Raw genomic sequence first — 27450 nt, forward strand, 5'->3', positions numbered from 1 at the left:
ACGTATAATTCCTGCGCCCGCCGCAGGAAAACAGAGAGAGGGAAACAGAGGATCCCTGGAAGCTTCAGGATTGATTTAAGTCAGCTATCATGCTATTAAACGGCCTTAGCTAAAGCTAAACAGAGAAAACGACACTGTACGCAGCTTGTGCTCAGGTTGATGATGACACTGGTCGAAGTGTCGCTTTAAACACACGTTAAAAACATCGTTTCGGGACTAACAAATGTAAGTATTATTAGACTAATGGATTGTTTTAGTACTAAACAATTATCAGGCGTGGTGACATCAGAAGTCTAAAACACTGGAAATTCTTGATTTGAACTTTTCCCCAGTGTTCAGCCGTTTTTACTCCACTGGGAACCCCGACCACTATATCAGGCTTTTACTGACTCACAAACAGCTGTTGAGTTACTATAATTACTATCCAGATCTCAGCATCGCGCAGTAAAATAGTAGATTTAAATTTTGTGTTATAAGTTTATATCGGCAAAGAGTGTGCAACTAAATCTTTAAGATAAGTGTAGCGGAGTAAATCCTGAGCACCTCTTTTGCTGCAAGTATTTCCGCTATAAAGTCAGAGGACAGCTGCTGTCCACGTGGGTCAATTTCAGCCACTTTGCTTCACAGACAAACTGAGTGGTTAAAACACCATTGCTGGCCCTAGGCAGTGAGGCCGTTGAATCCTATTTGCCCAGTGTATTTGCTTGTATTTCTTCTTGACTCATAACCGCTGCACAGGCTGTTTACATTAACAGAGAAACTTCTTTCCCTCCAGATGATGGAGGATTTCTCTGGCTTGGCTCTACCTCCTCTGTTCGGAGGTCACATCCTGGAAGCAGAACTGGAGCCTGGTGGTGTGGAGCTGGGACCGGGAGAGGTAATTTTATTGATCTTTATAAAGGTGCTTGTCATGTTAGCACACGTGGTAACACTTAGTAAGTTTGCCAATTAATACAAATTCACACCTCATTTAACCAGGTCTCCGATGTTGCCAGCAGATATGAATCAGTACACTGACGCAGAATTTATATAATATAATAGTAATGCTGGTCTTAAAAACCTTTAAATGAAGAAACACCAGTCATTATATTTGTTTAAACAAGACACTCATCCTTCACAGACATGTACTCCATTTTTTTCTGTCTTCCTTTTTGGTTCAGTAGTTTAGCTTTTTTATTTTTCTCTGTCTTTTCCCTTAGAAATGAGACTACATTAGTACTCAGAGAGCTGACCTTCTCCCTATGAACTTCGATCCTCTGTGACACAGATCTCATGCATGAAAATGTCACTGAATAGCTGCTACTTTACACATCATTGACCCCTCTCCTTTCCCATTAGAATTTTTAGAATATGGGGAGTTTGGCTCAAAGCACATGGTTACACTCCCATGTGCTACCCACATTTACATGTATTGGAGATTAATCTTTCTAATTCATTATACACTGCATAGCAGTTTTTATTTCCTAGCTGTTGCTGAATAATGTGGCTATAATAAGATGACTTTCTGCTTTACTTGGGTTTTGCTTTGAAACATTGAACAGGTAAAGGTGTTTTCTTGTGAGAACAAACAATGTGATGCCAGACACAAAACAGAATCCTGCTTTTTGTATTTCTTTAGGTGGAGCTGGGTCCAGGAGGCACCGAGCTGCTTGAGAGCACAACACAAGAAGATGAAGAAAAAAGAGCTCTTGACAAAAGGAAATATCTGGCTCTGAGCAGGAAATGTAAAGAAATTGAACAGGTGTGTGTTATGGTCAAAAAAATGATACGTGAATAATAAAAATTACCAGATCAACACCACTGAAACAAAGCTTCACACAGCAGTGCTGCAAACAGGCAGGTACACAGCCCTCCCCTCACTAGCTGCTAAACAACACTTTGAGGTGTCAGTAGAACTCCAGTTTCAACAACACTGAAGTATTAAAATGTTATGATAAACATTAACCTGGCTGGCACATTACTGTTATATTATTATCTAATAGCCACATTATCTATCTATCTATCTATCTGTTAAGTTATTATTAAGGTAGTGACTATGGCTAATAATAAAACTTTGTTAGGGCTAGGCAGCAAACCGTACCAGTCCTGCCCATAACATGTGATGTTAATGGAGGGTGTTCATTTAAAAGTAACACATTACTTTTATCTAAAAAGTGTTACATTGTGTTGTTAAGTGCCAGATTGAGTCAGAGGGAAGTGTATCAGCAGCTAGACCAAAACAGCTGACAGAAACATTATTGAATCTATTTGATCAGCAGTGAAAGTCATGAGAAGCACAGCAGTGACTCACACAACCTAAAATATTGTTTGTTTGGTTGTTTTTTTATATAATATAAAAAAAAACTGCTCTCATTGAGGTTATTGTTTTTTTTTAATTGTTTTCATCTTCAGAAATAATGCCTCTTTTTTTTTTATTATTTCTTCTTTTTTTTTACTAGTAATAGTAGTAGCTTCGAACATAGTATTGAGTATTCAGTGTTTTCCTGAGTATCTGTATCAAGTTTAAAATTCTAGTATCTAGTAAATGGTTTGTGCGACCTTACAGTGTACACCCCTGACTTCTGATTCAACTGTAATTATTTCAATAAGGTTTCTGAATATTCTCCTGCTGCTTTAATATTCTGATATATCAGTTCATCATTGATCCAACACATGCACTTTGTTCAGGTAAATCAGAAGATCCTGGGTCGCCTTCACCAAGTGCAAAGAATTACTCGACGTCTGAAGAAAGAAAGGAGGTATAAACTGTCATTATAATAACTGAAGATTTTGTATGTTTTCTGAGAAGTTGCTCACTTTATGGCTCATCTGTGGGTTGTGTTAACTCTCACAGATTCCTCATGAAGACCTTAGATGCTCACGGGGATGACTACAGAAACGCTCAGCTCACTATACTGCTTGAGGTAAGGATTACCAAACATGGGTGGATATCAAAGACAATATAAAAGATGGAAGTAGCTTCTGGGGATGAAAAGTGAAGCGAACGCATTAGTGCAGGGGTAGGGAACTCCAGGCCTCGAGAGCTGGTGTCCTGCACGTTTTAGATGTGTCCTTGATCCAACACAGCTGATTTAAATGGCTAAATTACCTCCTCAACATGTCTTGAAGTTTTCCACAGGCCTGGTAGTGAACTAATCATTTGATTCAGGTGTGTTGACCCAGGGTGAGATCTAAAACCTGCAGGACACTGGCTCCCGAGGCCTGGAGTTCCCTACCCCTGCATTAATGCCTTAAACCTTCTTTTTAATGGATACCAAAGGGCAACTTCTCTGGGTCCAAAAAGACTTACTGTATAGAAGTGTATGGGAAAATAACCTGTGGCTCCCTCATTCTGTGAAACCTTTCCTGATGTTGGTAGTTTCAGGCCAGGGCAGTAGGCAGGGTTTTCCTTCAGCTTTCTGTTTGTATTAATTCTTCTGCTTTTGCTTGCTAAACTTTGAAAGGTCCTACAGAGATAGTTATGAATACTATTTTGTTTTTCCCCTTCCCTTTGTTTCAGGATGAATCTGGAGCCCATTTGGAGCCGGCTGCTGCAACGGAGGATGAAAAACTCAACGGTGTTTCCGGTTCCACTCCATCTGCAGCATCACATCATGTGGCTGGGACAAAGAAAAAGAGGCATCGAATTCCTCGTCAAGAAAAGGATAAAGAGCCACAGGTGGGTAAAGCTCTTTCCTGATCTGATGCTGTCCGTGGACGTTTAACTGTGGGTATGTTAAAATGCTGGTAGTCCAAATCACGGACCTTCTTTTCTCAGATCGACCCGGAGATGTCGGCGTTGGCAGAGACACAGTTTGGAGAAATGTCCAGCCCGACCTCGCTGTCTCATTGATCAAACCGCTGTCCTGGATATCACGACGATGGTGACTAGAATAAGAACGCCCAGTTTCCAGGACTGTTTAAAACACTGCCTTACTTGAGTCGATCTTTGTAATGTTGTGGTTTCACTTGAATATTGTGAACAGATTGAGTTCATGTAACACGAGATGTTATTCACCTTATATATGTGTATATTTGTTTTGTATATACGAGGTTATGTTTTTATAGTTGACAGTTGATGGCAACATATTTATGACATATTAGATAAATACGACAGGGTATTACTATCATTACTTGAGTTATGATTTTATCTGAGTAAGCAGATGGACTCGTCGTCATATTAAACTTTTACACTGTGCTGTTTGGGTTTCCTTTTCTGTGATTTTTTTTTTTCCCCTCTTTTGTATTCACTCATCTGCCTTCACATGCTCATGGACTTAATGTGGCATCTCATTCTTTATCGATAGGGTTTGACATGATTTCACCCCACCTTGTGAAGCTATAACTGCTTCCGCTATTCTGGGAAGGCTTTCCACAAGGTTTAGGAGCGTGTTTATCCAAATTTTTGACCGTTTTTCCTGAAGCACATTTGCGAAGTCGGACACTGATGTTGGACGAGAAGGCCTGGCTCGCAGTCTCTGCTCTGATTCATCCCAAAGATGAATGCCATGAGGTCAGTCAGGCCAGTCAAGTTCTTCCACACCAAGCTTGCTCATCCATGTCTTTATGGACCTCGCTTTGTGCACTGGTGCACAGTCATGTTGGAATAGCAAGGGGCCATCCCTAAATTGTTCCCACAAAATTTAGATCATGAAACTGTCCAAAATGTCTTGGTATGCTGAATGTCTGTGAAGGTTCTCAGTCATCCAGGTCATCGTAGTCAAAGGAGTTTGCAAAGAAAAGCGTCTGGACTTCTTTAAGTTGCTTGAAGACGTTTCACCTCTCATCCAAGAAGCTTCTTCAGTTCTAAGGTCAAATGGCCGAGAGTCCCAGATTTAAACCAAGTGGGAGTATCCCCCCAAAGAGGGACAAAGGACCCCCTGGTGATCCTCTAATCACATGAGCCAAGGTGTGAAAGTGGGTGTGGGACCTAATCAGCCAGGGTTTTGGGTGTGCTCATTGTGAAACCTGGCCCCACCTTGTCATGTGAATTCCTGAGGTCAGATGGCCCAGGATGTGAGTGGGCGTTAAGGCGTCTGGGAAGGGATCTCAAAACTGGATTATAGATGGCAGACAGTTGATGTCGTAAACCACCGCCTCTGTTCAAAGATGGTCGCTCACAGTGGACATAGATGGCCTCTTTCACTCCTCTTTCAAACCATCTGTCCTCTCTGTCCAAAATGTGAACATTGGCATCCTCAAAAGAGTGTCCTTTATCCTTAAGATGCAGATGGACTGCTGAGTCTTGTCCTGTGGAGGTGGCTCTTCTATGTTGTGCCATGCGCTTGTGAAGTGGCTGTTTGGTCTCTCCAATGTAGAGGTCTGGGCATTCCTCGCTGCACTGTACAGCATACACCACGTTGTTAAGTCTGTGTTTTGGAGTTTTGTCTTTCGGGTGAACCAGTTTCTGTCTGAGTGTGTTGCTGGGTCTGAAGTACACTGGGATGTCGTGCTTGGAGAAAACTCTCCTGAGTTTCTCTGATACACCGGCTACATAGGGGATAACAACGTTGTTGCGTCTGTCTTTCTTATCCTTCCTCGCTGGTGTCTGATCTTCTTTTCTGTGCCTCTTAGCTGACTTTATGAACGCCCAGTTAGGATAACCGCATGTTTTGAGTGCTTCCTTTACGTGTGTGTGTTCCTTCTTTTTTCCCTCAGGCTTAGAGGGAACATGTTTTGCCCGGTGGTGTAGGGTCCTGATTACTCCAAGTTTGTGTTCCAGAGGGTGATGGGAGTCAAAGAGGAGGTACTGGTCCGTGTGTGTGGGCTTCCGGTAAACTTCGATGTTGAGGTTGCCATTCTCTTCAATGTGCACAGCACAGTCCAGGAAAGGCAAACAGTTATCCTTTGTGTCTTCCCTGGTGAACTTGATGTTTTTATCCACGGCGTTAATGTGCGCAGTGAAGGATTCCACTTCTTGTGTCTTGATTTTGACCCAGGTGTCATCTACATATCTGTACCAGTGGCTGGGTACTCTTCCTTTGAAAGAGCCAAGAGCCTTCCTTTCTACTTCCTCCATGTAAAGGTTGGCTACAATAGGTGACACGGGGGAGCCCATGGCACAGCCATGTTTTTGTCTGTAGAAGAAACAGTTTGTTTCTGTGTTAAAATAATAAAAAAAAATGCTAGAGCAGTCAATTTGACATTTATTCATCTTTTTAAATAGAATTGGAGGCTCCACAGGAGTGCTTGTCTCCATAGTCAAGTATAGAGGTCAAGTGCTATAAATTGAGGTCCATTTTTACTGTTAACCCCCCCCCCCCCCCCCCCCCAAAAAAAAAATATAGATATAGATATGAGAGTGAGAGAGATGTTAAATATGACATAAAAACCTACATTTAAAATAAACATTACACAATACACCTACCTACCCCTGCATTTGGCACACAGTGCTTTCCTTTAGATCTGTCTTAATTCTTTGTGGCATAGATTCAGCAAGGCACTAAGAACATTCTTCACAGATTCTGGTCTTTGTTGACAAGATAGCATTACACAGTTGCTGCAAATTTGTAGGCTGCACATCCATGATGCAAATCTCTGCGGAGGACATTTGAATACGGTGAACATTGTCATGTTCAAGAAACTAGTTTCAGATGATCTGAGCTATGTGACATGGTGCACTATCCTGCTGGAAGCAGCCATCAGAAGATGGGTACACTGTGGGTATAAAGGGATGGACGTGGTCAGCAACAATCCTCAGGTAGGCTGTGGCGTTTAAATGATGGCCCAAAATGTGCCACGAAAACATCTTCCACACCTTTACACCAGCAGCAGCCTGAACCATTGATAAAAGTTAGGGTGGATTTGTGTTTTCATGTTGTTTATGCCAAATTCTGATTCGATGATCCAAATATTGAAACATCAGACCGGATAGTGTTTTTCCAATTGTCTGTAATCCATTTTTGGTTAACCTGGTGTTCTGTTGCTGTAGTCCATCTGCTTCAATGTTTGACATTCTTTGTATTTATATATGCTCTTCTGCATACATCAGGGTGGCCTGATGTCAGTCTTTAAAAGGAACTGCACAACATTGTTATTCCTTGTCCCCGTCCCCTATCCTGAGACTAAGTCCAACACTGTGACTTGCTCTGCAGGACATGCACTTTTCTAAAGTCTGGCTTTTGCCCAATGCATGTGAATTGTAGTCAAAGAAAGACTAGCCTGTCTAATTCTATACTCATCAGTAAAAGATACCCAGACATCACAAGCATATCAGATTTTGGAGAATATGATTTTGGAGAAAACTGCCACAAAGAAAATGAAGTGGCACTATATTTTGAGAGATAGAAATGTTGTCTTTACTATTATTATTATTATTATTATTATTATTATTATTATTATTATTACTTTATACTAGTTATTTTTCTGTTTCATACAGGAGAAAATATGTTATGGAGTGACACAGTATGTGTGTGTCATAATTGGCTAAAAATTGTTAATATTTTTAGGTGTGGCTAAATAACGGTATCCAATCTATGGATTTGATTTTGTGACAAATAGCAACATGATATTTGTCACAAAACATTTAGCATATTTCTGTTTTATTTCAGCATATCTTTTAAGTTTTGGTTGTTTGTTTATATTAAATATTGTTCAATCCTTTACATTGCAACATTCTAACTAGTGTTAAGAAATTAAATTTAAAAAATACATTTTCAAATAACGAAACGAGGTATACAATTTCCACACAATGAAGTTATAAGTTGGTTAAAAAAAAAAAAAAAAAAACCACAATACAAAAAAAAACAATTTAAATGTAGAAATTTGCATTTTTGTGAACCTCAGGCGGAGCGGTGGTTTTGTGTCGATCATCGATCGTCACTTCACTGAGCCAATGGCTGGTTCTCGTTCCAGCGGATGTTTCGCAATGACAGGCGTGAGATATATCCAATCAGAGTTTATAGATTGGATTTAGGGCGGGATCCCAGCAAGGAGGTGGGATTTTAGCTACCGTCCATCTTCAGCTACATTACAGTGAGCGAGCTTGTCGAAAAGAAAACACAATTTGGAAGTAAAGAAGACTTTCTGGAATTAGTTTTGGCTCTATTTGAAAAAAGACAAACGAAATCCCATACCCTAGGTAAATGTCGTACACAAGTATAAATCTAGATTGTCGGCTTGACCCAGTTTCCCTTTTTCCTAAATCTGACTAGCTGGCTAGCTAAGCTGCTAACTAGCATTTTATGCATTAGCTAGCATGTTAGAGATTGGAACGGATTCTGTTATTATTGTGCCTTTCACAACGCAAAACCACAATATAAAGACTGTGCTGGACCCCAAATTAATAATGCATGAATATGAAGTTGTTCTGTCAGCATGCACCGAGGCAGTTCCAGGAAACGGGTCGGTTAGGAACCGAGCGAGGTGGAGAGGCTAAGCTACTGGCTAGTATTAACGTTAGCTGAGTAGCGTTAGCGTGCTAGGTGGCTAAATTTAGCTGACAACCATGTCACTTGTGTTGGAAATATTAGCAAGGTGCTATATGACAAAACTAGGATGGAGAAGTGGCCATAGAAAACTTTATTTTCATTGAGAGTGCTTAAATTCTGAAGCTGTGGTGTTATTTAGCTGCTAACGTCAGCCGGGTAGCTAGATGGAGTTAATGTCAGGTTCACTGTGGAAAGCGATGTAACGATTTCTCTTTTGGAGGGATTTTTGTTTGTATTGACACACGCTTCGATTTCTTCACCCAGATAACTTCGTGACAGACGGAATGTGGACATTGTCGTAGTCAGAGCCATGGCTGACAAGAGAAAACTTCAAGGTAAAAGAAACTGTCTTCAGTTATGTTGCACAATATGAATCACGCTGTAGGGTCTGCTGCTGTACAGGAAACTTATTTCCTCTTGCATGCTCTTACTGTTTTGAAAGAGTTTATAAGGTCTTTTGGGAATGCATTATATTTTTTGAATTTGTGCAGGTGAAATCGATAGATGTTTGAAAAAAGTAGCTGAAGGTGTAGAACAGTTTGAAGATATCTGGCAGAAGGTAATAGATTCTTCCATTCTGTATTTATTTGTCTATTTAGTAACTAATGAGGAAAAGACACAGTATCTAAATGATTTGTTTACATTTTAGCTCCACAATGCAGCCAATGCAAATCAGAAGGAAAAATATGAGGCTGACCTCAAGAAAGAGATTAAAAAACTTCAGGTAAGAAAGCTTAACAATGACCATGTAAGTATTCAAAATTAGCTGTGTGATTTTAAAATGCTCACCATCTGTGCTCTTTCAGCGATTGAGAGATCAAATAAAAACATGGGTGGCCTCGAACGAGATCAAGGACAAAAGGCAGCTAGTTGAGAACCGCAAACTTATAGAAACGGTATGGATCTTCACAAGTGTACTTTTTTAAAAACAAAGTGTTGCATTTATATTATGTATAACTAAAGTACATTGTTACATCAGACTTGAAGTAATTAACAGCTAATTGGATCTTTTTTTTTCTTTAGCAAATGGAGCGGTTCAAGGTGGTGGAACGTGAAACAAAAACAAAAGCCTACTCTAAAGAAGGCTTGGGGCTTGCTCAGAAAGTGGATCCAGCTCAGAGGGAAAAGGAGGAAACGGGACAGTGGCTAACAGTAAATACATTTATGTTTATCTATGCTTCTGTGCATGATTTTTTTTAACCATTTCTTTGGGAAAAAAAACTAACAACTTAACAATTGTATCAAATCAACCACAGATATTCCCAAAACATGGTTAAATTAATAAGATCTGAAAAAATTAACACTCTTTTTTTCTCATCTGCAGAATACAATAGACACTCTAAATATGCAGGTGGATCAGTTTGAAAGTGAAGTGGAATCTCTTTCAGTTCAAACAAGAAAGAAGAAGGGTGATAAAGAGGTGAGTCATCCCATGTCACTCTCTGAAAGGATGTCTGTTTCTAAACTGTCTGGTTAAATTTTAACTGTCTGTTAAATTTTTGGTTAATATATCCTAACATACACACACACACTTGTTTTTTGTGTCTTGTAGAAGCAAGATCGTATTGATGAGCTCAAGCGGTTGATTGAGAGACATCGATTCCACATTCGAATGTTGGAGACCATTTTACGAATGCTGGACAATGACTCCGTGCCAGTGGATGCAATCCAAAAGATCAAGGATGATGTTGAATATTACATTGACTCCTCTCAAGATCCAGACTTTGAGGAAAATGAGTTCCTGTACGATGACTTAGACCTGGAGGACATCCGTAAGTAGAGCACTGTCTAGTGTGCGAGTGTTCGGTTAAGTTTTGCTGCTCTTGCTTTACGATACCAGAAATTCTAGTCAGTTAAGAAATTATTCTCACTTCATTAATGTAAACCAGCAGCTACCTGTTGGTTCAAAGATGTTATGATGCCACCTGCCACTTACCTGGGGTGCAGCTCTGGTAGATTAGCCCCTCTCTCGCTGCACTGGTAAGTTTTGAACAAGTGTTGTACAAAGTAAGATAGATGAACCAGCACAGCTCCATTGTAATTGAATGTAGAAAGTGATTATATGTTAGCTGTGTCAGAGTAAACTGATACACTCTGACTCGAATGAAGTGATGAGAAAATGGACGTTAACCTGCTGGTAATACTTCTAGGGTTGGTCCCACTCAGCAAACTAATCTGCATGTGTGCATGTTGTACACAACACAAAGTGCCACACAGTTCAGTGGCATTTAAACCACGTTTTGATTAGTAAACAGTGTTACATAGCACAGCCATGGTTTCACCAAATCCATCAGTTCCTGCAGTGTTTTGAATGTTTTCATATTGTTTCCTTCCTTCTGGGCAACTAGTCTGTTCTTTCTTCTTGTTTCAATGACTTAGTAAAATAGTTGTTTACTACATCACTAGTATTATCGTTGATGTCATGACAATATCTGATGCTTAGCTTTATGTCCTACTCTTCTCTTGTAGCTGCAGCGTTAGTTGCAACTTCTCCATCGGGCCAGGGCAACGTGGAAGATGAGGTGTATCTCCACTCTAGTAGCACTCCCACTTCCACCACCTCTTCTTCACCCATCCCTCCATCCCCAGCCACTTGCACTGCTGTGAGTTTGTGTCTTTTTTTTATCATTAAAGTTTTGGTCCTGGTGTTAAAGGGATGTTGGATAGTTAAAGAAAATTCTGACACAATTGTGCATATATGTCTGTCTCTTTAAGTTTGCACTTGGTTAACCCACCCACAAACCCCATTGTATTATAATCCACTGGCTAGTATGTTGAATCTACATTTCAAAAGTGGATTGTCATATCAAAGTATCTCCTCCTATAGGAGAATTCAGAGGACGATAAGAAAAGGGGACGGTCGACAGACAGTGAAGTTAGTCAGGTGAGAGGTTCGCATCTGTGCTGTGTCAGTAGATGAACAGTTTAGTGCAGCGCTCTTCATCCTTGGTCCTGGTGAGCCACGGTGGCTGAAGGGTTTTGGCCTCTCAGGCACTAAAATGGAGTTTCTCTGTGGGACCATGGTTGGAGACTTCTGATTTAGTTTTTTCCATTTCCTTCATATATGGGCCTCCATAGATCACAGTAAACTTTGCTTCTTATGCATTTTAGATCTCTGTTCATGCCCTCGGGTCAGTTTTACTTGAGATGCCTTCCTCTGATGTTTATTTCCAGTCACCTGTGAAGAACGGCACCCCATCCTTGCTATCATCTTTCTCTTCTTCCACCACCTCTGGGTCCTCCTCATCCTCCTCCCTTGTGTCCATGGCGAGTGTTGTCGGAGGGATTCCTGCAGTGCCCACGAGCAGCAGTCTTATAGGAAGCTTCAGCAGTGCGGTGCAGCAACATCAGCATCAACCTGCACAACAGCAGCAGCAGAATTCTCAGCCACCAAACCAGTCGCAGCAGCAGCAGCAGCAGCCACCTCAGACGAAACCCTCAGTCCCTTCAAACAACACCCCCAGCCCACCCAGCAACCCACTTCTCCCAACGTCTGCTGCCCCCTCTCTTCCTACACCCAACACATCCACTTCATCAGCTCCCAATTCTCAGTCACAGTCCACATCTGGACCCACATCGGCATCCAGTTTGGGACTTGGGCTGGGCCTGGGATTGAGCAAAGTTGGCATGACTGGGACAAGCAGTGCCAATCAAATGCCAGGGCTAGGGATGGGTGGCCACCCCACTCCTTTAAACACAATGGCAGGGCTCATTTCGGGTTCAACACCTGCCCCTTATGCTCAGGCAGCAGCATCCGGAGGCTTGGGTTTGAGCAGCACCACTCAGTCAAGCATTTCAGCAGAGAACAGCACTTCCATACCCACCTCTGGCTCCAGTGGAGTCACCACCAACGGGGCAGGAACAGGGCTTGGTTTGCTGGGTTCCAGTCCAGCCCACAACTCTCTGAGTGGGAATATTTTGGGTCTGGTTCCTGGGCAAAGTGGGGCCCCTGGTACCTCTCAGGTTCCCCCAAGTTCTGTCAGCTCTACCCCAGGAGTAGTTGGCATGATGGGAGGCAACGGAGGAAACGTTGGTGTGGTTGGAGGAGTAGGAGTGAATTCTGCTCCTGCTAGACCACCAAGTGGACTGAAGCAAAATGGAAGCACAAGTAGGTGGAAGTTTTGCGGTCCTTGAGTTCATTGTGAGATTTCTATAAAAGTTTTTTTTTGCTCTAACGTGTCCTTCGCCTGCCTGCAGGTTACAGTGCTGTGGTGGCGGAGAGTTCCACAGAATCGGCTCTAAGCACACCGAACCAGTCACAAAGCAGCCAACCCTCATCTCTCAGTTCCTCAACCAGTCAGCCGTAAGTTATTTCTCCTGAAACTTGACACTTTTCTTCTTGTTCTTGTCATGCTGGTTCTTAACTTTCTTGCCATTGTTCCCACCCCACCTGCTGCAGGATGGACAATGGTCCCAGTTTAATCAGCTCCATCACCCTGCCTCCCAGTTCTCCGTCCCCCTCGTTCTCAGACAGCACACCGGGTGGAGGGAGTCTTCTCAACGGGCCCCACTCCTTTTCACAGGCCTCTGAGGGGCTAAAGGTGAGCCATACCAACGAGGTTAAGTTTGAGCGTGTAACATTGGCACCTTTAGCTTGGAGTATGTATGAACTTGCAGACTTGAATCAGCTAAAACAGGCTCCATTTGTGGAAGAAAAAACTTCAGAGGCTAAAATTAGTGACTGGGGTCATGCACACAATATATTTTATACAGGAATACCTTATTTAATGGCTCTACTTTTGTTTACCATAGATATATGATTTCCTTTGTCTGTGAGATATTTTAAACTGTGTTAATGTAAATAGTTATCAGGTCTGATAAGTTGTCTTTTCTTTTCTTTTTTAAACGAACCCAACTTATCTGTTAATCAAGTTGTTTTCATTGTCACTTTGAGCTTCAAGGGTTGTGCAGCAGTAAGCATTATAGCGGGTCAGTTATTCATGTTTACTCTGAAACATTTCAGTGATTAGAAGTGAAAAGTTACAGTAAAATATTGAAAAACAAAAAAAAAAATTTTTTTTTGGATCAAAAATGATCCACACACTGTTGAATCAGCCGTATCACACCAAGAATAATAGGCCATAGTGTTAGCAGGAGCATTACTAGGAGCACTTCCATCAACATTTTCTGATCAGGTCTGTCAGTTCAGTTCAACAGTGACCGGCCACTTTTTAAAGACTCTGTTTCTGGAAGTGAATTTCCAGAAAAATCTTATATGAAAAAATGTTTAATCCGTGAACCAATCCAATCAGCTACGAGGTGAAGCATTATCATGTAACGTTTTTAACACACAGTTGATTTCAAACAGATTTGTTGTTTGTATAGGAGCACACAGCAAGTCTGCTTTGGATGATTACAACATAGTGGCTCATAATCAAAATCAGAAATGGAGAATATGAATGATATGATTGATGTAGGAGCTCCTGAGGTCAGCAGATAACCAGCTAACTGAATTGTTTTTGAATTGAGACATTCCTGTCTGTGCTGGAATCCATAGTTTTTGTTGCTGAGTATAAAATTACTAAGTTATCCCTGAGTGCCCACAAACCTCTGCTTATCACATTTATAACAAACACACAAGCCTACACTTACTGAGCCTCCTGTTACTGCCAGAAAACACGCAGATCCTGACTTTTGTCTGTTTAGAGCCTTTCTGCTACAGGTAAATAACCCCTATAAGCCTGATATATGAATTGCCAGAAAATTCAATTCCAAGCATTTTTTAAAATGGAGAGTTTATTGAACAATCTGACAAATTTGTTTAAAAAATTAATTAGATTTTACATTTTTAAATTTGTTTCTTAAATTTGTTTAAAAATGTATTTTGCAATTTCTTTTTTTTTTTCAGGTGTAAAAAAAAAAAAAAAAAATCACACCGATGCTCTAAAGTCTCAAAAACTCACAAAAAACTGTGTGTATTAAATATGATAGACTAGGCGTTAAGGGGATGAATGCATACATTGAGACAGGCGCTCCTGTCTTTGAGCAGTGCAGCTGACAGAAAAACATCTTGTTCTTAAAAGTTTTATTAGTAGCTGATCTTTATTTAATATGTTGTTTGCTCTTCTAGTATTACTTTCTTCTAATGCTCCCATTCATCGCGCTTCCACTTTTAAGCTCCTGTAACTGTAGGCTGTTCCCAGTTTAATGTGACTTTGTTAGCCTCTGTGTGTTCACATTAATGGGGCCTTGTTCCCTCCTCAGGCACCTGAGCCTCTCAGCTCTCTGAAGGCGATGGCGGAGAGAGCAGCGCTGGGATCGGGCCTGGATGGCGAGATTTCCAACCTGCATATAACGGATAGAGGTCGAAACGGTCAGACCTTTTTTACCTTTTTTTCAGCTCTTTATGATGAATAAGCAGATCACGCTTTTATGCTGCTTCCTGTTTTTTTTTTAAAATAATAGTACAGTAAAACATTCTTACACACTGCTCATGGTAACGTAAAGAGTTAAGCCTAAAGTGTAAAAAAACGATGTATTTTTTTTACAAATTAATTTATTATTTGTCTTTTATGAAAATAACAAACATTAGCTTGTTGCTGCCAGCTGTTTTTGTGAGGCAGGAGGTTTTTATGTGTGACATATTTAAGACATTTCCCTTTGTTCTGGTAACATTTAGTTTTCCTTTTAATGCCAGATTGTTACTGCTTCGTGAACAGAATTATGAGTTTTGCTGCCAAAGTGTAGGAAGGAAAGTTCCTGTTTTGCTGCTTTCCAGCTCTGCATTTTTATGCTTCGATTCATAGAGGAGGCAGCCAGAAGTAGAAAAAAAAATCAGAGAGTTTAGAGCAGTCTGGAGCCTGAGTTATTGGCACATAGGGATTGCTTATCTTATAACACACACACACACACATTTTCGTTCATTTGTTATCCAGTTTAGCGTTTCGAGGGGTGGAGCTTATCCCCAGGGTCAACTGACCAACATTCATGCTCACACTCACAGTTATGGCCAATCAAAAATCACCAGCTATCATAACATGCAAGTCCGTAGACTGTGGGAGGAAGCCAGAGTGCCTGGAAAGAGAGTGTAGAAATGCAACAAGGTCCAAACTTCAGGTCAAGGCCTTTTTTGATTCAAGCTACAACCATGAGGCTAGATTATGTCTGTAATTGGTTTACTGTTGGCTGTTCTTACTCTTATAAAAACAGAGTTAGTACAACTAAAGGAATAACCTTTAAACTTTTACCTTTAGTTGCTCGCCCTGTCACTAAGAGTCACATCTAAGCATACCCCACACAGATGATGGGAAGTGAGGCGGTGCTATGGCAGCTTGTGTAATTGAAGATAGCCTTTGCTTTTTCTGCATCCTGCAGATATCTTCTCTGGTTCATCTGCAGCACCTGGCACACCTGCCGCACCTCAGCCGTCCGTGACAGAGGTCAACATCCCCCCATCGCTCGGTGTTTGTCCGCTGGGTCCAACCCCTCTCCCCAAAGACCAGCTCTACCAGCAGGCGATGCAGGAGTCGGCATGGACGCACATGCCCCACCCCTCTGACTCTGAGAGGATCAGGTGAGGCCATCAGATTTTCCTTTAGCGTCAGAGGGGGAAAAAAAAGATGCACTTTTTTTTCACAGTAATTTTGCAAATTTACTTTGATTATATGAAAAATTTGCATTGTATATGCATATTGCTCTGCTAGAAAAAACACGTAGGATAGCTTAAAACTTGTCATAAAACCTGAATTCTTTTTTTTTTAAGCAAATTTGTTCTTAATCACTAGTTTAATTAAATTAAGAAATAATATAGTCCCCATTAGTCTCCAGAATGGCAATAAATAAGTTTATGCTTTAGGGCAAGCATACCTTATGTTTAAGTCACTATCATATAAATGTGCAGTGTTCTGCAGTTTCAAAAAATACTGTGCAAAGGTTTTAGGCAGGTGAGAAAACATGCTGTAAATAAAGAATGCTTTCAAAAATGGAAGTGTTAGTCATTTATTTTCATCAATCAACAAAATGCAGTGAATGAACAAAAGAGAAATCAAATCAATATTTGGTGTGACCACCCTTTGACTTCAAAACAGAATCAATTCTTGTAGGTTTTTTTTGAAGGAATTTGGCTTGTAGGTTGTTCCAAACATCTTGGAGAACTTGATGTAGGCTTCCTCACATCCTTCTGTCTCTTCATGTAATCCCAGACACACTCGATAATGTTGAGATCAGGGCTCTGTGGGGGCCATACCATCACTTCCAGTACTTCTTGTTCTTCTTTACGCTGAAGATAGTTCTTAATGACTTTGGCTGTATGTTGGGGTCGTTGTCCTGCTGCAGAATACATTTGGGGCCAATAAACGATCATGTATATTTCTGAAAGCATTTTTTCATACCTGCCTAAAACTTTGGTACAGTACTGTATATCCGTGGTTGCAAAAATTTTGGGGAAAAGAGCCCTTTGCGTTGCTCTGTGGCTTAAAAGTAAACACTTTTCTGGTGACTTCATGGGCTCAGTTGCTAGTTTTTGGTTTTACTGAATAATATATGAAGTTCATTTTTTAAAGTTTTACTATTATTAGAGTCAGAAAGGAGAATTTATCAAGGGCATGCTCATTCGGTAATGAAGGGTCACACACCTGCTCGGCATGACCAGTTTTGGGGAGCAACTGGAGGCTTTGCAACGGAACCTCACTAACCAAAAAGATGAACCTGTTGTACTTTAAAGTGTTTGTGACATGTTGACACTAATAGAAAGATCTGAATATTCACGTGTGGTTTTGGGTAGTGTGGATGGAGAACTTTGTTAGAGCAGAAATGAGCACAGCTGAAGTGTGCTTTGATCAGTGGCATTCATTAAAGAGTTTTCTGTTTCTGTCTTAAAGGCAATACCTGATGAGGAATCCATGTCCCACCTTGCCCTTCCATCATCAGGTCCCACCTCATCACTCTGACTCCATAGAGTTCTACCAGAGACTGTCCACAGAAACTCTCTTCTTCATCTTCTATTACCTGGAGGTAAACACTCTCCATGTAAACTCACACGAATCGGTTTGATTGTTTGAGTTTGTAAACTTGGAGCTTTTTCCTATGATTTGGTTCCTTTTCGCACAAAAAAACTCAGAGACCTCAGCGTGAACCAAAATGCATCGCGACAAACCATGTGAAAACTTTTAGTCAGCTTATTGGTTAGATGTGGGACGGGAGCAGCATGATTTGCTATATAAGGTGGAAGATTTACAATAATTTTACAGCTATAGTTGGTTGCCCATACTGACCGTTTTTGTGATCTGGACATCTATGGTGCACTGCCGCATCGCACAAAAAGTCCACGTGGCTGATGACAAGGACAGAGTTGAATTAAACGGACTACACACCCTGAATGTCTTTTTTCTGTGATCTGTTAAAGTTTGTGAGCCTAATGGTTTTATTGACTTCTCTCTCAGGGTACCAAGGCTCAGTATCTGTCTGCCAAGGCCCTGAAGAAACAGTCCTGGAGGTTTCACACCAAGTACATGATGTGGTTCCAGAGGCACGAGGAGCCCAAGACCATCACCGATGAGTTTGAACAGGTGCGGGTTCATCTCCGCACACCGATTTATGGTCATTGTGGTGTTGATTTGTTAAGGTTTTTGTTTTTTTATGCTTACCACTCTGCTGTTCCCTTAGGGCACTTACATTTACTTTGACTACGAGAAATGGGGCCAGAGAAAGAAGGAGGGGTTCACCTTCGAGTACAGGTACCTGGAAGACCGAGACCTGCAGTGACGGACGGACGGAGGGACACAAAAGGACAGAAAAGACAAAATGTGCTGCTGTTGACATTCCGAGACTGAACTCCAAACTGTGGATAGAGATTGTGATGTGTAGTAGAAACCCTCTCCTGAGATTGGAGACTGGTGTCTGTATAGGCTGCATCTCAAATGTGAAGCCCTTGCTCCTCATGTAGTGCTTTGCTTTTGACCAAAGAAAATGCCCCGTGGGTCTGATCAAATGCATCGCGCTGCACAAGCTGGGAGGGTTCTCGTTGGAGATCTGCGTTTGTGCCTGTCTGTGTGCACACTCAGTATGTGGCATTAGGAAAGCCTACCCCATGCATGTTTCTCATGTTTAGTTGTCTTTTTTTTTCCCGTTTCAACACGATTCTCTGTACCACCTACCCGACATCAGCCTGGAAGCCTTTTGACTTGACACAAAACAGACTTTTGGATTTGATTAAGTAAACTGCCCATCTCGTATTTACTGTAATTTGGTGGTTTAGAATGGGGACGTACAGTGGACATTTAGTCATGGTGTGTAGGAATGGCTTCTTTTAAGATCCTACAATGCCTGTTAAATATGGTCACTATTGAAGATAGTGAGCGGTTATCAATAGTTTTATTGATATTGTCTTGGTCGATTTAAAACGCTGATTGAGAGTGACCACAGGGCCTCTCCCTGTGACAGGGAAAGAGTCCTTATTGGACATGGATTAAATTGCTATGCAATTGAACTGGTCTCTGACTCCCTCTCTTTACAAATAAAATGTTTTTAAGTTAACGTGTCAAGGAAAATGCATTATTATTGCGCCTTTATATTTGTGACAAATTAATAAACTTGTAAACAACTCTTAAAGATAGGATTTGAGACATTAACCTACTTGATGTTTAATTCTCCCTCAGTGTGAAAAGGCCATGTTGAGCAGAGGGAAATGTACCTACACCCAGGTCACCTCTTATTTCTACAGAAGTACACACAGCATTAGATAATAAATCTGGGTTTGGTTGGGTCAACTTCCCAGCTTTAGCCAAGGTTTTATTCTGTTGTTACTTTATCCCAGACTTCACCGAGTTCAGTTTACCACCTGATATTTCAGTGAAAGCCCTATACAGTGAATGTGCACTGACTAAACTGTTTACATGTAGAGTTGAAACAGAAATCCTAAAATTCAGGTGGTAAATTTAACTCGTGGGTTGAGTAGAAAGTGTCTCGTCTGCCGTGGTTGTTCCATTGTGTTAGCCCGAAGAACAGTAAGATTTAATCTGAGATGGGACGCATCCTACCTTTTCTTGGCAGTTTGAATGAGGGAGAGTGTTAAAACCGAATCAGTTTTCCATTTAAGCAACCATGAACAGTTCTGTACCACAGGTTATGTTGTGTGTGATTCATTTTCAGGCTTTTTTTTGTGGGAGGGAAAAGAGGGGGATGAGGATGTGGGAGGGGAAAAAAAACAAGGAAAATGCAGCAAAGTTCTGAGAGATTTGCCTTTTATAGATTCTATTTTTTGGGCTTTTAAGGTTTACAGAAAGGTCAGTGAAACTGCTAAAATGTGAATTTCAACACATATTTACAATTTTTCTCATCACAGTTCTGCATGGGAGATGTCATAAATGGGGTTATAACAGGATTGTAAAATTTCAATAAATACTTTTAAGAAATTATCCATCAGTGTGTGGCGTAAAGTCCTGTCCTACATGGAATATGGATCCACATATTTTCCATCACCTTTAATTTGTTTTGTTTTTTGGTGTCCCAAGAAATACCAGACGACATAAGGAAAATAATATTAAGATCTGCTGCGTTTAGCTTTACTTACAGTAAGCACACCTGACATGCACCTGCCCATCAAAGTAACTACACATTACTTGCAGATTTAAATAACTGTCATAGTGCTGTTTGGTAGCTACACAAAGCAAAAACCTAAATTAACCTGTAAAATGATGCAACCTTGTTGCATCTGCTTTCCCCACAAAGCAAAGCCTGTTCTGTTGCTGACAGTGTCCCTTTATGACACAGTGATGGGTACACTGTGGTCATGGCATGTTAACCTGCTTCCAGTAGGTTACGATGACATTTGACAAAGCTCAAATGATCTTCACAGTCACCTTTGAAATGTGGTGAAACATGAGATTTAGATCATTAGCTGATAACTACAGCACCTGTGTGATCGTTTCCATCACCTTGTTGAACCAGATCCATAAAAATGTAAACTAGTTCTGATGACAAAAGAGTCCAACCCAGTACTAGCAAGTTCCTAATAAAGTGACCGTGGGGATTTTATCTTATTCGTAGCAGTTTTACTTTCAGTAAAAATAAACTCTGTATTAACTCAAAATTCAACATAATTAGTTCAGTTTCACTCGAAATAGAAGATCAAAACAAACAGGTATAAATTCAAATGTCACAGAGGAGGCTCCTGTTTTTTGTTTTTAGAAAAAACATACCTACAAAGTGAACTCTATATTTTATTTAGATGGAAAAAAAAACCTTAAGTCAAAACAAGTTTCAAAAAATAAAAAAAAAATAACACGAGGTGAGCCATATTTTAAAATATACTTTCACAACTGTGCAACTGTCCATGTGCAGGGCGTCCGTATGTCTTCACATCTTAGCTTCCTTCTTGACTTTGAGGAACTCTGCCATGTTAGAGAAATATTTCTGGTTAGCTTCAGCCACCTTCTTCTCTGCAGCCTGCGGGTTCACGATCTCCAGCCCCTGCAGAAGGAAACAATAACAGATTTAAAAACAAACAAATTAAAAAACAAAACAAAAAAAAAAACAAAACCCCAAAGTCTCTGGCAGGTCTTTACTTAATGAGTCCGCTTCTTTTTACCTGGAGAGGTGTGAATGCTACGCTGGAGCTGGTTCCTGAAGAACGATCTCTGACTGTGGACTTTCCTCCATATGTCATGCTCTGCTTCTGCAACGTCCTCTGTGGACAAAAGCCAAAATGTTAGAGATGATGTAGATACAAACACCAGCAGGAGAGAAGACCGCATTTACCTGGAGGGATTTGGAGATCCTGGCTTTGGTGGCCTCGTTGACCTGAGCCTGCCTGACTCTGCCACTGCCGCTCTTCCCCAGCTGACCCAGACTGAAGCCCAGATCCTCCTGATACGCATCATCTTCAATCTGCAACACAACACAGGAAAAACTATTAACTGGAGCAGGATCACCTTGTAATATAATTAACCATCGAAATATCAATGAAGTCCATGCCTGCATTACAGAACACTCCCCAACAGGGGTTAATATAACAATGAACCAATTTAATTTGCTTTACTGTAAGAGTTTTCTCAAATTTATATCCATTATGAATCAAAGGACTTTCTTTATTAGCAAAATATTCAATATGTTTTAGATTTTTTCAAATGTGAAGTTCTTTTTATAGGACTGGATTTCATACTCGTTAGGAGCGTTTTTAAACAGTGGTTTAAGGTAACGAAGACACATTCATAACAGCCAAGTCTCCATCCACAGAGAGCAATAAGCAGCTCAGAAACTGCACATTTATTAACAGACCAGAGTAGAAACTGTTTGTACTGCAGTAAAATCATCTTGCTGAAGCTCCTTCAGAGTGTTGGGGGAAGTCTTGGTGAGTACAAAATAAAATAAAAATAGCTCGTCTTGTTGGGTGCTTGAAAAGAAAGGAACTGGACCTCCTTAAGTTTGTGAAGATGTTCTCATCCAAGAGACTTCTTCAGCTCTAAAACAGAACAGCTGACAGAGTCTCAGGTTTTTATGGTGGCTTCTATTTGAGTTGGAATTTTGGAGTCGGAATTGGAATTTTCAACTGGAACACCCCCTTCTCGTCGGACTTCCAACTCAGAAATTCAGAGCAGCCCCACCAGTCACAACTGCACAATCCAAGATGGTAGCAGTGAATGTAAACCGTCATAAAACATGTAACCTGTACATCCACTATTGTGTACATCGTGTCATCTGTTTGTGGTTTGGTTTCTCCTATGAAGTACAGCGACCTTCTTTTTAAGCACTCGGGACTACCATGACCTGGATAAATGAGAACCTACGCAAACACCTCATCCTGTTACACTGGCTCTGCTGCACAAAGCTGGTGCGAGCCAAAAGTGAAGCTGCTTTGAGTCGTCATTCATCCCAGGTCTGAAATTACTAAAAGCTTTCAGTTGCTTTCTTATTCATTAGGGATCGCCCATAGCAACAGTCTCCTCTTTTGCTTATTAGGCAAATGTGTAAACCACGACATTACTACTAACCAGAGGAAGATAAGAGATTCCTCCTGCATGTCTTCATATTTAGTACATGCCTATATTACTATATTATTATTTTTTGTGTTAACTATTTGTACTGTTTTCCTTCTGTCTTCATTAAAAGCATCTTCTTTGAATATAAGAAAAGAATGCTAAATGAATTATGGATCATAGTCAGACATCAATAATGAAACATGAAATATCACTGAATTAAAAACAAATCTTAAAAACAGGAGCGGAGAAAACACGTACTGACCTCTGCAAAGGTCATCCTGTTGGCATGTTTTCTGATCTCAGTCAGCCCGAGACGCTCTTTCATCTTTCGGTACCTGCAGGAAAAGAGCAGCGTAGCTTGGTTATGCCATTCACTGGATATTTATAGTCGTTGGTGGTAGTCTAAACTTGGCTATGAAAGTTGCGTAAGCTTTTTGCAGTCTTCCAGGATGCTGATCTGTGCCATGCCTTGTTCTGTTTCTGCTGAATTTTTAACTTTTTCAAATAAATGTTAGATCAGTTTAATCTCAGTAACCTTCTCCCTCTTAAAAGATTCTAATAATCATCAATTTCCATCTCCAGACTGCAGTCCTCTTTAGCAGTCTATTCTGGCAGGCCCGTTTCAGGTAGCTGACAGATTGTTTACCTCCTTCCTCCTCTCTTTTTCCTCTGTCCATCCAGCGGGGCTGGCAGTGGTTTGACTTGCTTCACGGGTGGAGGCTCCTGCCATTTATCAAACTTCCTTTCTATTTCCTCTTTTAGATCATAGCCAACCTGCAAACAGTGACAAATATTTTGAAGCCAAATGAAACAAAAATCAACTCGATTATTTCCTCAGTTGCAAATAATTTTGCATGTAAATATGAAAAATCCGACCAAATATACACCAACAGACAAGAAAAATCATAATCTCTGCATCTGCTGGTACATTTATTCTTGCTCTAATACACAAGGCATTTATAAAACCTAGGTGTTCCTTTAAGAGACTCACTTTGCCATCTGAACTCTCATGGAAACTATCCACTCTTGCGGCCAGAGTGCATTTTGAAGCCACCAGACGAGCTGCCTTCCTCCTGAGATCCTGAAGGAGGAAAGGATACTGTTAACCATCACGCTTAACAGAATGCATTCATGCAGTTTATGCTCATATATTCACTGACAGGTGGCAATGACTGCACAACATCGCAGTGATAGATGAAGCCGGTGTGAGGGAGCAGAGAGGTGCTGCTGAAGCCAGAGAGGGTTCTCCTCTGCGCTCCCAGCAGCATCAGGTTACAGGCTGGCATCTTTGACAGGTTAGTGAGGCCTCCGGCGATACCTGCAGCCACAGGAGAGACCGGACAGTCACCGAAACAATCCTCAGTGAAGATGATGTACATTTTTAAACACTCTGTACAGTCAGTAGATTTCTCTCACCCATGATCTTTGCTGCTGTTGATGCTCCAACAATGATGGACAGGTTTGGTGCAATGAACGACATTCTGGATTCTACATATTCATAAATCCTGTGTTTAGACTGGTTCAGCTCCAGGGCCATGTCGCACGCCTCCTCCAGCTGCTTCAGTTCATCTTCACTCAGCAACGACCTGAAGGCACAAGTGGCACAGTCGCCGTTCAGTTACAGTAATAACCAAAAATACATAACAACACAAACGCGTTCCTCCTTGAAGCTCTACTATCAATAACCCTTGTTTCTCTTGTCAACTTTGACAAGACTAGGTGTGCATCAGAAATCAATGAGGGTGATCTCTGCCTATACAGCTTACTCAGGCTACTCTTTGTATGATTGCTATAACACAGGTTATAGCAATGATACAAATTCATTATTCTTATAGCTTGAAACACTGAACTTTGCAGACCTAGTGAAATTCAAAAGAGCAGAAATTTAGTTCAGAGCAAAAAATAATCAACTACCAGGAAGTATTCAAAGTAACTTTTTTTTAAGACTGAAGGAAGTTTTAATTTTGCAACTGTTCAAATATAAATCACTTCAAAATGAGGTATAAAAGTTATGGCATTTATGAAACTCAAAGAAGAAGTCTGTGTTTAGTTTGTGTTTAAGACCTATTCCAATTTTACAATTAATATTCCAAAATTGGAAGTACTTGGTTTTTATCCAGTTGTAAAAATAAGATATGATAATAATTTTAATTTTATGTAGCACATATATTCTCTTATTAGAAATATGTATTCTTATTACTGAGGTTTATATCAATAGGGAAACTGGATAAATATAAACTGATAACTTATGGAGAAGGGGTAAGACTGGGCACTTCTTCTCGATATGTAATAGAGTGATACTGAGTGTATTTAGTTATTATTTAAAAATAATCTGTTAATGATTTTTATTTTAATAGAGAAAAAAATGAACGTCCTATTGATGCTTTGTAACTTAACTTAGTTTCCCCATCCCTTTCCTATGAGCTACTGTCACTGATTATTATAAAATAACTGCTTAACACTTTAGTTTTGAGATGCACTGATTACAATTTCCTTGGTCTATTCCAGTTTTCTTTAAGTGTGACCGGTCAACACTTCACGCTGTCTGGGGCCCATCTGTGTGGAGTTTGCATGTTCTCCATGTGTCTGTGTGGGTTCTCTTTAGGCTTCCTCCCACAGTCCAAAAACATGCATTCATGGTTGTGATTTTAAATTGACCATAGGTAGGAATATGAGTGTGAACATGACCATGAATGTGAACGGTTGCCCATCTGTGTGTTAGCCCTGTGACCTGTGCTGGGTGTACCCTGCCTCTCCCCATTAAGCTGGGATAGACTCCAGCCCCCCCCAGCATTAGCAGCCCCATAGTTTTTCATTTCCAGTAAGTGATTTAAGGTGATTCTAGCAGGAAGTGTTCACAGTGAACTACATGAAACTCTTCTGGTGAGACGGGGCCTTTAAATCTTATAAACTTACCCCTGTGTGGTTGAGGCTGTGACACTGACAACCATAATGGTGGCGTTGGTAAGGATTTGCTGCAGCGTTTCATTGTTTTTGCATTTCTCCAGATTGTTTCCCAGCTCCTAGATACAAACCACAAAAAAAGAAGAAAAATTAGGGGACAAAACATCATGTTCAAACAAACTACAGGAAACAATGTTTTTAACAGGTTTGCTTGAAGTTAAACAGAGAAATTTGAAAATTTTAACTGCAACATAATTTTCAATCTGTGCAGTTTCAAACTCTTTAATCTTGTCAGTTTTGTTAAAAATAGAAATCCTAAATCTAACTAAAAAACAGAAACAGTCAACTGGAGGGGGGGGGTCCAAAGATGAATACATAGTTCAGCTCACTTTGACAGTACGGATGTAATCCAAAGAATCCGGCACCAGAGACTCCAGCTCTGGAAACCTCTTTGAGTATTTGTCCCTGGTAAACTTGTGGATGATATCTGGAAACAAATCAGAAACACAGAGGACATCTCAGGTTATAAGGAAGCGAACTAAATCTTAAAACATAGCATTATGGATCACCAGAGAGAAGAAGCCAACTCACTGAGCTCGTTGTCGATCTCCACTGTGAGGTTATTAGCTGCGACTATCAGTCTGTATTCTGGGTCAGCCTCGACTGGGCCTGAGACTAAAAGGAAACACAAAAAAAATAATAACAACTCCATGACGACTCTGGGTTACCATAAAGGTCAAATTAAATGTGTTTACAGAGTAAAACAGAGAAATGAATGGAAACTGATAGTGAGAAGAGCCTTAAATAATAATAACAATACTCACCCTCTGAGTTCTTACGCTGCTTCCCAATATATTCAGAAATTTTGTCCATTATCTCTGAAAACTGTAAAACACACAAGAGTCACTCTGGGAAGAACAGAGCATACATTTTACTGCTAATCTCAACATGTGTAAAGCTCTTGTATGTTACAACTCACCTGTTTGCTATTGCGAAGCTTTGCAATAGATGCAACGCTCTCAGCTTTACTGTAGTCCACCTCCATCTCCTCTGGGATGTCTTCCAGCCCTCCTTCTGCACTTCCCTGGTTCGGCTCTCCATCGCTGTCCCTCTCTTCTTCTGGGTACAGCCCATCCTCTCCCTCATCTCCGGCCTCCTCCAGATCAGCCAGGAGCTCATCTGCCAGAGACATCTGCAATCGATGGGAAAACTGTGAGGACAGGCAAAGTCATCTAGGATCAGTTTGCCACAGGGTACATGAGGTTGTCACTGAGTTTGGTGGGGTATATGTTCTTTATTTGCTGCTGTTGATGTAACTCTGAATTTATTTATTTTTTATTAATGATCTGGTTACATAACTTGAGGATCCCATTTTGACTGTTTTCTAAGGGCTTATAAAGCAATCACTGCAGACGCACAACCAGCAACCAGAACAATATTCGTATTCTTAAATTCCTATAAAAAAGCACGTCTCTAATATCCCCTTCCTTAATAATATTATTTGAGCACTAGATACTTAATACTAGTTTTACTAGTAAGCTTTAAGTCTGCTTCCATCTTTGGGTTATCGCTGGCTGTGTTTGGAGTTAACATTGTTAGCTAGCTAGCATTAGCGAACGTTGGTCCGACGTTACTGAGCGATTTCTCAGTAACTTTGACATACCTCAGAGTTTCAGAGTCCTACTGGTTTAAGAAAAAAATAAAGACGTCCAATGCAGGTTTCAGTCGCTTTGAATAGAAATAAAAAATGACTTGTCCCTCTGTTTTCTTGACTGTTTGCAATCCGGTTGTGCGGCGCAGATGTACCGCTGGTCGCAGATTAAATACGTACATTCGCAAAGCTTTCTGGGAAACTGTGTCAGTACACTTCACAATCACAGAGGGTGTTTTTTTGTTTTGCTTTTTGCCACAGGTTTGATTATCTATCTATCTATCTGTGAAATATATACAATACATACATAAACTCGGTGTACAGTACAGTGAAAATATGGATTAAGATCTGTTTGAATGCTAATATGATGGTCTAAGTTGATCTGAATGTATATGTGTAATTAGCAAATATAGGTACTGTTGAATACTAATGATGAGTTATATTTATTTATTACAATATGCTTTTGGGTGTAACTGCAAATGTAAAATGAACCACTTAAAGTTGTTTTTTTTTTCATGTTTTTCATAAGTATAATTTTAATTAACGTATCCTCACACACACCTCCACCTCT

The 27450-nt window shown here is 40.4% G+C and overlaps 3 protein-coding genes across 3 annotated transcripts; 2 read left to right on the forward strand and 1 right to left on the reverse strand.

The window, feature by feature from the left end:
- Positions 1–34: 34 nt before the first annotated feature.
- On the forward strand, positions 35–4176 carry tfpt (TCF3 (E2A) fusion partner). Its single transcript, XM_063488276.1, has 7 exons — positions 35–225; positions 776–877; positions 1619–1741; positions 2668–2738; positions 2834–2903; positions 3500–3658; positions 3758–4176. Exons 2-7 carry the CDS (start codon positions 776–778, stop codon positions 3830–3832), a joined length of 600 nt encoding a protein of 199 aa, XP_063344346.1. The 5' UTR covers positions 35–225; the 3' UTR covers positions 3833–4176.
- A 3750-nt stretch (positions 4177–7926) lies between these two features.
- On the forward strand, positions 7927–18881 carry cnot3a (CCR4-NOT transcription complex, subunit 3a). The gene is made up of 18 exons (XM_063485287.1): positions 7927–8059; positions 8673–8743; positions 8900–8967; positions 9058–9132; positions 9215–9304; positions 9432–9560; positions 9733–9828; positions 9961–10180; positions 10878–11011; positions 11236–11292; positions 11583–12516; positions 12606–12711; positions 12808–12949; positions 14613–14721; positions 15723–15921; positions 17228–17360; positions 17789–17914; positions 18012–18881. Exons 2-18 carry the CDS (start codon positions 8719–8721, stop codon positions 18108–18110), a joined length of 2742 nt encoding a protein of 913 aa, XP_063341357.1. The 5' UTR covers positions 7927–8059; positions 8673–8718; the 3' UTR covers positions 18111–18881.
- A 1667-nt stretch (positions 18882–20548) lies between these two features.
- Positions 20549–27040, reverse strand: prpf31 (PRP31 pre-mRNA processing factor 31 homolog (yeast)). The gene is made up of 14 exons (XM_063485288.1): positions 26892–27040; positions 26208–26420; positions 26053–26113; positions 25820–25903; positions 25618–25715; positions 25241–25347; positions 23741–23910; positions 23485–23642; positions 23316–23405; positions 22971–23098; positions 22587–22659; positions 21105–21233; positions 20935–21033; positions 20549–20816 (listed from the first exon to the last, which is right to left on the reverse strand). The coding sequence occupies exons 2-14, from the start codon at positions 26418–26420 to the stop codon at positions 20703–20705; spliced, it is 1524 nt and encodes a 507-aa protein (XP_063341358.1). The 5' UTR covers positions 26892–27040; the 3' UTR covers positions 20549–20702.
- Between the last annotated feature and the right edge of the window lie 410 nt (positions 27041–27450).

Source organism: Pelmatolapia mariae, linkage group LG10_11 (genome assembly GCF_036321145.2).
Source record: "Pelmatolapia mariae isolate MD_Pm_ZW linkage group LG10_11, Pm_UMD_F_2, whole genome shotgun sequence".
Taxonomy (NCBI): domain Eukaryota; kingdom Metazoa; phylum Chordata; class Actinopteri; order Cichliformes; family Cichlidae; genus Pelmatolapia; species Pelmatolapia mariae.

Excerpts from the sequence above, each read along its gene's own strand:
- tfpt (XM_063488276.1), top strand. The coding sequence starts at position 776 with ATGATGGAGGATTTCTCTGGCTTGGCTCTACCTCCTCTGTTCGGAGGT. Across the intron at positions 1,742-2,667 it reads AATGTAAAGAAATTGAACAG|GTAAATCAGAAGATCCTGGG; the intron begins GTGTGTGTTATG and ends CACTTTGTTCAG. Across the intron at positions 2,739-2,833 it reads CGTCTGAAGAAAGAAAGGAG|ATTCCTCATGAAGACCTTAG; the intron begins GTATAAACTGTC and ends TAACTCTCACAG.
- cnot3a (XM_063485287.1), top strand. The coding sequence starts at position 8,719 with ATGGCTGACAAGAGAAAACTTCAAG. Across the intron at positions 8,744-8,899 it reads TGACAAGAGAAAACTTCAAG|GTGAAATCGATAGATGTTTG; the intron begins GTAAAAGAAACT and ends GAATTTGTGCAG. Across the intron at positions 10,181-10,877 it reads CTTAGACCTGGAGGACATCC|CTGCAGCGTTAGTTGCAACT; the intron begins GTAAGTAGAGCA and ends CTTCTCTTGTAG.
- prpf31 (XM_063485288.1), bottom strand. The coding sequence starts at position 26,420 with ATGTCTCTGGCAGATGAGCTCCTGGCTGATCTGGAGGAGGCCGGAGAT. Across the intron at positions 26,114-26,207 it reads AGCTTCGCAATAGCAAACAG|TTTTCAGAGATAATGGACAA; the intron begins GTGAGTTGTAAC and ends TGTGTTTTACAG. Across the intron at positions 20,817-20,934 it reads TAGCATTCACACCTCTCCAG|GGGCTGGAGATCGTGAACCC; the intron begins GTAAAAAGAAGC and ends TTCCTTCTGCAG.